General features: G+C 32.7%; 3 protein-coding genes across 3 annotated transcripts; 1 reads left to right on the top strand and 2 right to left on the bottom strand.

Moving 5' to 3' along the window:
- Nucleotides 1–211: 211 nt before the first annotated feature.
- On the top strand, nucleotides 212–2027 carry LOC136201315 (transcription repressor OFP17). The gene has a single exon (XM_065991961.1). It carries the CDS (start codon nucleotides 212–214, stop codon nucleotides 773–775), a length of 564 nt encoding a protein of 187 aa, XP_065848033.1. The 3' UTR covers nucleotides 776–2027.
- Nucleotides 2028–2134: 107 nt separating this feature from the next.
- LOC136201314 (protein GRAVITROPIC IN THE LIGHT 1) lies at nucleotides 2135–4293 on the bottom strand. Its single transcript, XM_065991960.1, has 2 exons — nucleotides 3977–4293; nucleotides 2135–3707 (listed from the first exon to the last, which is right to left on the bottom strand). Exons 1-2 carry the CDS (start codon nucleotides 4242–4244, stop codon nucleotides 2389–2391), a joined length of 1587 nt encoding a protein of 528 aa, XP_065848032.1. The 5' UTR covers nucleotides 4245–4293; the 3' UTR covers nucleotides 2135–2388.
- Nucleotides 4294–5963: 1670 nt separating this feature from the next.
- On the bottom strand, nucleotides 5964–9928 carry LOC136201298 (probable terpene synthase 6). Its single transcript, XM_065991930.1, has 7 exons — nucleotides 9815–9928; nucleotides 8903–9176; nucleotides 8401–8779; nucleotides 8089–8307; nucleotides 7528–7663; nucleotides 6488–6736; nucleotides 5964–6399 (listed from the first exon to the last, which is right to left on the bottom strand). Exons 1-7 carry the CDS (start codon nucleotides 9914–9916, stop codon nucleotides 6109–6111), a joined length of 1650 nt encoding a protein of 549 aa, XP_065848002.1. The 5' UTR covers nucleotides 9917–9928; the 3' UTR covers nucleotides 5964–6108.
- Nucleotides 9929–10936: the final 1008 nt, after the last annotated feature.

The raw sequence follows: 10936 nt of genomic DNA, 5'->3' as shown, positions 1-10936 counted from the left end.
TTCATGGTTACCACTTTCATTTGCCTCCAGACGTGAATTCAACAAAGCCTTATTTATTAAAATACTTGTTTATTTGAAAGTAATTAAAAAATTCAACAAAACATAATATATCCAGCAATTGTAACTAACATCCACTATGGTACACCAACATAAATAGCACAAGAGACAACAACATATTTCTTCAACTTTACTCTCTTTTCAATCATTAGACATGAAACTCAAAGCATTATTTGCCTTCAAATCAAAGCTTCTCAGCAAATTCAGAAAACTATTTCTAATCTTCAGGTTCAAACTTAAAAAACCCCTCTTTATAAGGCCTCTTCGAAGGCGTAAAAGAACCCGAAAATCTCCAAAAACTTCGAATTCTACCGCGTTCCATTCAGTTTTCGGGTCTAGGAAGCTTGCAAAGAACATGGACAGGGTTAAAGAGCTGAAGAGCAGTGCATCTGAAGCAGAAAAGGATAGGAGGAAGCCGTTTTCTTCGCCTATTACGCCTGGATACATCAGAGCTAGCCGGACAGTTATGAAGGAAGCGTTCGGGGACGAAGATGTTGAAGATGCCTGCAGAAGCTTTGAGAATTATTTGGTGGAAATGATAGTTGAAGAAGGAAAAATCAAAGATTTGATGGATGTGGAAGAGCTTTTACATTGTTGGAAGCATCTTAAATGTCCTGTGTTTATTGATATGGTTTGTAGATTCTATGGAGAGCTTTGCAAGGACCTGTTTTCTCCTGAAGAAGATGACAGTCTACTTATTGATAATATCATCAACTGATTTTTGCAGATAAATTCTCTCTTCTCTTCTGATCTTTTCTGTATTAGAATATGGTAGGAGAGAAACAAAAAAAAAAAATCATTTGTATCACGGGCAAAAAGCATCCTAAGGCCGTGATCATTCTGGTTTTAGCGTATTGAGCCACGTATTTTTTATTTCAATACATTAGACCCTAATCGTTTATTCTTTATCACATTAAGTACTTGTTAAATTAGTTAGATGTTGTTAGGAATAATTGAAATTACGATAAACGAAAAATAAGCAGACACACAAGAATTGTTTGCCCAGTTCGCCACTCAATATGAATGACTACGTCTGGGGGCACTACCAAGCCAGGATATTTACTATATGAATAAGATACGGATTACAGAGAAAGAGAAAGAGATTACATTTATACTCCCAAAACCCTAACCGTCTGAAACCCTAATCGCCCAAAAAAAAAATTTCGTACCCCGTCCAACAGATGTGAACATCTAATTCAATTAACAAAAAGTTACTTATTTCGACTGTGTCTAAAATCATATTCTTAAAGGTTCGAAATAAGATATTTACAGTTTCTTTATGATCATGTCACATATAAAAATAACTGTTTTGGAACTGTTAAACATACAAATTTCAAACGGAGATGAAATGAATAACGCTCTGTTAACGAGTTTTATATTCAGAGTTGACTTTTTTGGCCATCCCGACAAAAAAAATAAAGTTCTAATACTTCTCTAGCCGTCTGCACTTGTCCAGAAAAGTCAATTGTCCCAATACTTTAAAAATGCCTTATTGACACCGGAAGTTGCTGAAAGTGTCCTATTAACCCCTTAAAATCCACGTGGTGGAGCATGAAAGAGATTTTGCCTAAACTTTAAGCAACTTCAGAAGGCCAATAGATTATTGTAAGCAAGTTTAGAAGCAGATATGTCACTTAAGAAAGTTTTTAAGCAAATTCAGAGGATAAATAGGTCGTTTTCAAAGTAAAGAGGAACAATTAACTTTTCCGGAAAGGTACAACTAAACATATACTAAGCCAAATAAAACAACAAAAGCCTAATGTAACAAGATTGTAACACAGAAAGATCAGAAGGGGATTAAAATTAACCCTACAATTCGTAAGGAAATAGTCCAGTAGTGTTCACCTGAATGACCAAAATGACTTAGTCATTCACCGTTACATCTATGCTTATTAGGATCGGATATTCAGAACCTCCTAAGACTTAAATTTAGTAAACCTTAGATCTAACGGTGAATGATCGTTCAGAATCCAGGTAAACACTACTAGATAATAGCCATTCTAAAACCTGCACAAAATTTCAGGGAAGCTTGAATGTAACAAACCCTATAATTCCTGCTTCTTCCTAGAAAAAAGGAGCATTTATGAACAAAATGGCATCATCAAAAAGATACTATCTATTTACAGTTCAAAAGGATGCACCAAATCTTTCTAAACTAACAACAAGATGCAAGACATCAATAAAGGAAGAAGTACAATGATTAAGCTTCTGGGTTTAATCCCATCACAATATGCTAATGCTTGCTCTAATCTCAAAATCTAACTAACTTCAGCTACATATTGACATTCAAAAATTAGATTGGCAAGCCAGAAGCGTACCGAATACCTGGATCTAACTTGTATCCGAAACATAAACCAGCGATTTTATCAGTGCGTCTCCAATCCTGAACCCGGGCATGACCATAAATTGAACTACCAGATTTCTAATTCCTCCATTAAGAGCATCTGTTTCAACAGGTTCCATATAAACATCTGAGAATTTATTTCCTCTTTTCGGAGCGAATATTTCAGCTTCGGAATCAATAGTCTTCGCTATCCCTTGTAGAATCCAAACCCACTTTGCCATTCTTGAAAATATTTGATAGAATTGAGTCCTTGGATGCTTGTCACTCAACAGAAGCATCCTTTGATCCAAGTTACCAAAGAAGGACATCTCCATTACTGGATGAACAAGTAACAAGTACTTTTTCCTGCAGAAATCAGCGAACCCCGAATTCGGATTTTCTATTAGAGCATCAATGGGATCATCAAACTTCATAATATCATCTACATTGTAGGAATTCAGTGATATCCCATGAAACATTTTTCTCGCAATGCACGCTTCGAATATGTACTTCTTATGAGACCTTTTCGAGTAGGAAACCCCAGTTTCAATTGAATTTGCTGCCAGGTCTAAATCCCAACCTGAAGCTTTCATCAACCCGATTATCGGCTTAGCGAAATCATGAATAGACATTGAAGCTTTTCGGAATGTTTCTTCAAACAATCCCACATTCAAAACCCTTGCATTTTCCCTCTCCAAACTTTTCTCTCTAATCTTCTCTATCAAAGCAGCATTCTCCGAATCCAAATCATGGAGTTTCCGCCGCAAATTAACAATCTCATAATCTTTAGCACTCCTCAGAGACTTCAAGTTCTCTAACAGCTGCTCATTAACTTCAATTTCTGCTTGAAGACAATCAAACTCAGCCAAAACAGGCGTATCATTCCCGAATTGCTTCTCCTTCTCCTTCTCCTTGTACGTCCGCTTTATCTTATGAAGCGCCTCAAGCTGAGCCACAATATGTTCATCTGCAGCTGAAATCTTATCTGGATCATAAGGAACATGAGCTTCCTGAAGCTGAATATAAGCCAACTTCAAGGAAGAAAGTGCGTCAAACAACTCAAGGATATACTCTTCACCACATATATCACTCTTGCTCGAGACCAGAGCCGGCTGTGGATGGATTGGATGGATTTTCCGGCCATCGCCTTCAGTTTCCTCCGCCGCACCACCACCACCATCAACCACCGTTGAGACATTGTTGTAAATTGGGTTTTCATTGTAGAAGACACCAATAGATCTCAGTTTACAAACTTTAGCAAACTTAGTGACCATTTCAGATATGTTTGATGAGGGTTTTGAGGGTTTGACAGCAACACTCTCCATTACTGAAAAATATCAAAACTTTAAAACTCAAGATCAATATAAAACATGATTCCGGGTCAAATGCCTTAATATATGGTAGTGGATACAAACACCAAGATTAATTTAATAAACAAGAGAATCAATTAAATCAAAAGGTCGATTAAACAAATATAAACATCTACAAATCAAATATTCCCCAAAACAGAAAAGGGGGGAACACAAAATCAACTCCCCAACAGTGAAATTAGAACAGAAACACATCAAATTAAATCAAAAGAAGAAGAAGCTGAACCTGAAGATGAAAATGGGGGCGTTTGAGCCCTTTTCCCCGTCTGATTAATCTGAAATCGGAGAAGAAGATAGTTGATGATGGGGAAGTGAAAAGAGACAGATTCTGCAGAGTGAGTGTGTTTAGGATAGAATAAAGGGAAAGAAAAGAGTGTAGAAAAGGTTAAGAAGAAAGAAACAATAGGCATTGGCAACAGCAACAGCAGCAGAAGCAGCTTTAATATATTTAGTTGAATTTCACTGTTAAGCGCACGCGTCTTCTTCTTCCTCATTTTCGTCTTCTACGTTGCTTGTCAGACTCATTGCGTATCTCGAGCTAATGTTCATAGATTCATTCCTCATCGTCCGATTCTTTAAGCTCACTTTCTTAATTTTAAAATAATAATTCAAATTTAAACTTTTAACTAAATTACTTGTTACCTTACCACCCCATAAATACCATTTTGCATTTGTCACTTATTTTTACCGAAACTTCTCATTCTCTCAAATTCTCGATTCTCTAATTTCTCTCAAAATCACATTTCAGAACGAAAATCATGTGGGGAATGAGGCACGACAAAAGAAAAGGACCGATTCATGGCAAAGTACGTTTTCTTTTTCCAAATAGAATATTAGTGTGAAGTTATTAGATGTAGGTGCTCAAATTGCTAATAAATAACAGAAATAATTAGGTGTCGTTTGGTAAGATGTAATGACCTTCGTAATGGAATGACCATTATATCGAAAGCTCATTACCATGTTTGGTTGCATGTTACAATTTCATTGTAATGGAATAAGAAAACCTTGAGTTAAATTTTGTTGAAGAAATCTTGTAATCCCCATTACATAGAAAAATGACTTGAATTCTCATTATAACCTCTCATTACATTGTCATCTAACCTCTCATTTCTCAAATCTCACATTTCAATCTTACCTCTCATTCTCGTCAAAAACGCAAAAAGTAGAAAATTGAAAACGAGAAAAATGAAAAAAAACGAAAAACCGAAAAATACGAAAAATGAAAAAAAAAATGAAAACCCGGAAAAATGTGAAAATAGAAAAACGGTGAAAAATGTTGAAAATGAAAATTAAAAGAAACGAGAAAAATGTAAAAAAATATGAAAAAGCAAAACTATATGATTGCATTTAATCATATAGTATTTTATTTCGATTCGATTTTTCACATTTTTCATATTTTTCGTTGATTTTAATTATGTAAATAAAATTTTATGATTGCATTTGATTTGGAAAATATAAGTATTGTAATGGTTATTACATTACATCATAATTGTCAACCAAACATGGTAATAGAATCACTATTCCATTCCATTACATTACAATTTTGATTATATTACGACCTTGATTACATTACATTGCATTACGGCATACCAAACGGACCCTTAGGGTTTAGAAACGGATTTCAATTAGATTAAATAACAACTGACGTTATTCGATTAGTTTGTCATTTTTCAGAGTTTTGAGGTAGGCGGGAGTTCCGAATAGCAGGAGACGACCAAACGTAGTGTCACTGCCTCTGTTCGGAGAGACAGAGACTACAGGAGGCACTGAGGCTGCAGGAGAGGCCTACTGCGAGACAGCACATTAGAGCTGCTGAGAAGGAGCACGCAGCTCGTGATGAGCATATGGATGATGTTCGCATTCACATGGACATGGATGAGACTGATATGAATGATTTGAGTCATGAGGGAGCCGCTAGGATTCCACTTCTTCTAGTGACGAATGGGAGAGGCGGTCGTTTTGTTAATGCAAAGTCGTCAGCTGGTAAATAATTTACATTTTTGTTTTATTTTGTTATTAAACCTTAGTTATTATTATAACGTTGTATTCCTTTATATGTTATATGTGTAATAAATTTCAGGGAGCAGCAAACGCTCTAGGGATGCTGATGACGATTCTTGGGTCGTGATATATATTATTTACAAGTCAATATCAACAAGGTTGCACACACCTTTAACTTGTATTGTTACATGGAGAATTACATGACAAAAAAACACACACTTTATTTATGCATATAACAACACGAAATAAGAAGCTGAAGCATGCCAAACTAATCCAAACTTATAACATTTTTCACAAGTAGCTCACTCTTAAAACAATAAAATGACAAACACTGATAACTAGATATAGTCCCTCAAATTACAAAGGGAGTTGGTGAAGGAATAATGACTCAATAACATCCTTCAAATATGATGAATATGTGTATATATCATGTGATGTATATATGAAATCGGTTACTCGGGCATGGTTGAGAAAATGCTTTAGAATAATCCTTGATCCAACACTTGGCTTCATGTAAGCTTCATTGATGTCTTTCCATGCATTCATACATATTTTTTGAATCCCTTCGATTGCTTCATCTTTTGAGACTTCATATTCATTCATGTAACTTTTCATACCTATAGGGCAATCTCTCCTATTGTACTCTACCTATATATAAACATAGGATAATAACGATCATATCTAAAAGAAAAAAAAAATTATTTATCGTAGAAAACAATAAAAGACACAAACATACCTCGTGAGCCTTTATGTCATTCATCAAACGACCAATAAGTTTAGTAGCTTCGATAATTTTAGGGTTACTTTTCATCCACTCATAATCCTTAATCCCTAATTCTTCCATTCCAATCATGGTTGCTGAAGAAAGTGAGCCATAAGTGCTAGTGATTAATCCATTTTTCAGGTACTCGTCAAACGGGGGAACATATCCATCTTCATTCAACCATTCTGCCTCAACAAGGTAGCCTCTCGCGAGTTCTATGAACTAAGATAAGAATAAAAAATTATATGTTTATTGTTGTGTTCTTCTCTTGTAATGTATGAAATTGAATCAATCAAGAATTACCATATAACTACTTTTGAGGCTTCTATATATTCGATTGGTTTCTCTTAAACCATGCCTAATAATGACAATCATTAGGCTAAATTACACTAATGGTCACTGAAGTTAGGGATCAATTTCAAAAAGGTCATCATACTTCGTTTTATTTTAATAAAGTCATTGAACCTTGCTTTTTTATTTTAATAAACCATTTCATCCAATTTAGACAGAAAAATAACTGAAATAGTGACATGACAACCACACGTTGAAAAAGAACTATGTTACGTGTAATATGGCATGAAAAATTATACATGATGCGAGAGTTCTAAGAAGGCATCTTATTTGAAACTTTCAACCGATGAGAATACACAATTTTTATGGGTTCAACAATATATTTTTAAAATTATATGTGGGGTCTGCTTATCTTAATGAAAAGCAAACATAAATACTGTATTCTCATCGTGTGCAAGTTATAGTATGTAAAAATAACATAAATGCTATTCTTAAGCCTAAATTATCAACTTAAACGACATGTTTAGTTGTAGTACCTTTGATTAACTATCAAATTATGCGGCACATATGTTAGCTGCCCTCTTACATGAATTTTTTTTTTGTTGAAAATTTCCCTAATTGTATTCGAAATGACATTTTATTGTTTGTTTCGTAATATATGATTTTGCTTATAAAAAACTACCAAAAAATCACATAATCACCCAAGAAATACAGAGTATTACCATTTTCTTGGCATAAGAGGTTCTATAGCAGATTCCATCATTTTCATGATTCTCAGTTTCACCAAAAAGATCCATGATTTTTTTGTATAAATCTTTCATATAATTTGGTAGTTCATCACTACCATCAATGGTGCACCTGAACATTTTAAGAGAAATAAAATATAAAATAATGTCATTATACTCTACATTTAAAATAAGTATGAAATAATGTCACCATGTAATCATTTATTTATACAGAGTTAATACCACTAACCAATAAAATAATGTCATTATATAATTTATCATTTATTTATTATAGCTAAAAATTTAAATATTATACTCAATCATAAATTTTAAATATTAAATTCTGAAGTCTAAATTATAAACAGGTTAAATATATTTTTCAACTAGTGATATGTGATATTAATTTATTGGGATAATAATAGTTAAGAGCAAATTTACTCGTAACGTTTAAAATTGTACAATTTTACTTTTACGGTTGGCAATCAAAAACAACTTTACTCCTACATTAACGAGTTGAGCCAATTTCAGATATAAAAAAAAATTGCATATGAAACAAACCTCTGCAAAGCATATGTGAAAGGTTTGAGTTCGTCTATTGTTCCATATGTATCATATGTATCATCTATTACTGATACCATTTTTAGATACTTTGTACCCATTAGCCTAGCAAAAGAATATTGTGGCTCAAATTGAGATCCAAGTGTCCAAAAATACCCCTCCACTATTCTGTCTCTCGCATATGGGAGTTTTTCAGCAGGTTTCAACTCCTTCCACCACCTGAAAGTATAAATATATAAAGAATTATTAATTACACATTTTTATTTATTTTACTCTTTACTGTCTATCCAATCATAGAATATAATGAATTACCTTGAAAGATGTGCTAACTCTTTCCTATATAATAATTGTAATCGATTATAATCCAATTTAGCGATCTTGAGGAGAGTTTCATTTCGAGACTCTTCTTCTTCGTAGAATGATATATATTCCAGAGTTTCTATTCTTTCTACTCCATGATGGAACGGTCGGGAAAGAGACTTTTTGATATGTTTTAGAAGATAATTAGGACTTGATTTTTGGATTAATATTGTCTCGAGATGTTTCTTAGTAAAATCAAGGGCTTCATCTAATATGCCTTCATCATGAACACGTAAAAAACTTGCTTCATATAAACTCAAAAGACCTTTCACATCACTAGTAATGTTATTGTCAAACTCTCCATCATTCTTCTTGAACTTTTTAAACACATCTGAAATTTACAACAAAAACGAAAATTAGTTCAAATGTCTTCCAATTAACTAATAAAATATATAACTCATAACTTTTATATATATAATTATATAGTACCAAGACATATTTATAAAACTCTTACCAGAAGACATTTTGTAGCCATGTAGTCTGAAAGTATGAAAGAGAAGTCCCAGTGTATAGAGGTCATAATCTTCTCCTTGATATAGACTTGGAAATGCATTGAACATATGATTGAGATGCTCGTCGATTTCACTCTCGAAATGATAAGATACACCAAGACGACATAGTAAGTTGATGAACTCAACGTTAGTAGTTAAATTCACACTAGATTGCATTAACATATGCTTCACTTTTACTTTAAGTATCTCCACCTCTTCAGTATATGCTTCAAATTGCTGTAAAAAAGATTTAAAAAAAATCAAATCCATTAAAAAGATTTACTTATCTACTCGAATGAAATAAATGCATTGTGAAATCAAATTTTACTAATATTTGATTAATGCAGAAAATCTTGACAAATTAATTTTGCCAAGGTCGGTAACGTTTGTGTCACTAAAAGTTGAGTTTTCATCTCAACAAATAATAGATGACAAAATTCTATCGTCACAACAAACGTCAATAAATATAATTTTAGTGATGTTATATAATTGTCATGAGAAATCCAAAGTTCAGTCAAATCAAAATGATAATTTAGTTAGAAATAAAGCAAAAGTAAGGGGGTGTTTGTTTCAGTTTTTCGGACGAGCGTTTAATGTTTTACTCCAAACCGTATGAAATGTAGCTTTTGGTTAGGTTTATTTAACAGCGGCGTTTAACATTTTGTATGAAGATTGCATCGTTTTGGAGCTTTTCATGAACAACTGTTTATAGTTCAATATAATTTTACCGAACAGTAATAATTAAACAGTTAATAACAAACAACCAATATTAAACAGTTTACTGCAACTATAAACAGCTAACAGCAACTGCAACAGCTATTAGCTAATGAATCAAATAGACGTTAAAATGGTAATAGAGATGAGATTTATGTTACTTGATCTTGGGATGGTAAAGAAGCAAAAGTAGAACCCCATATAGAAGGAGGGAAGTCTGGCAATGCTCGGAAAAGGTCTTTCTGATCAGTTTCTGTTGCCATTTTCAAAGGAAGTTGCAATTCTCAAACAATTACAATATTTTTGGATACTTCAATTCAATGCTTAAATAGGAGAAATTTAGATTCTCCTAATTCAATCAGTCACCATAACTTTTTCTACATGCTTTCTTTTAATTGGTTCAACCACCATTATTTTATTACTAAGATAAAAAAAATAGTGCACATACAAATCAACTCAACTAAAATTTTATTTCTCTATTATTATTATTATTATTATTATTATTATTATTATTAGGCATGATAACATTTGACTTGCAAATGAAAATGAAAGCTTTAAAGTTAATTAATAAAACCTTAAACTATCAAAATTATCAATTAAGTTCTTAAATTAATTAAAACCACCGATTGAATCATATTCTTAGTAAAAATCATCAATTGAAATGTCAAACTTCTTCTCCAAACTCATTTTGAATTAATACAAAAATTATTACAATCTATGTTAAATAGTCACAATTTCGGATTTTAAGATATGATGAGAATTCAATTGATGAGTTTTACTTGTTCAGAAATCTCATTGATGATTTTGATAATTTAAGGTTCTAATTGACGTTGAAGTTTTAGTTTGGAGAGCCAAATGAGTGTTATTATTATTATTATTATTATAGTCCCGGCTTAAAATACTATTTGACCCAGACCTATCCAAAATTTTGTTTTTTTTGGCCTCTGACCTATTATTTCGTAACATCTGTCCATTGATCTATCTAAAATGCTTATTTTCGCCCTTTTACCTATTATTTGATTACATTTGCTCCTTAAACTATTTCAAAATTGGTTAAATCTCAACCAGTATGGATGGTTGAGATTTCACCAATTTTGAATAAATCAGTAGGCAAATATAACCAAATAATAGATTAGGGTGCAAAAACCAACATTTTGAATAGATTGGGAGATAAATATTACTCCATCCGTTTCATATTACATGTCTTTTTAGGGAGTTGTATAGAAATTAAGGATATTGAAAAAAAGACATTATTACCCCTTATTTATTGATTCCAATATTTA

The sequence above is a fragment of the Euphorbia lathyris genome, chromosome 7, assembly GCF_963576675.1.
Source record: "Euphorbia lathyris chromosome 7, ddEupLath1.1, whole genome shotgun sequence".
Classification (NCBI taxonomy): domain Eukaryota; kingdom Viridiplantae; phylum Streptophyta; class Magnoliopsida; order Malpighiales; family Euphorbiaceae; genus Euphorbia; species Euphorbia lathyris.
Note: the sequence above shows the minus strand (reverse complement) of the source record. Positions and strands in the feature narration are given on the sequence as shown.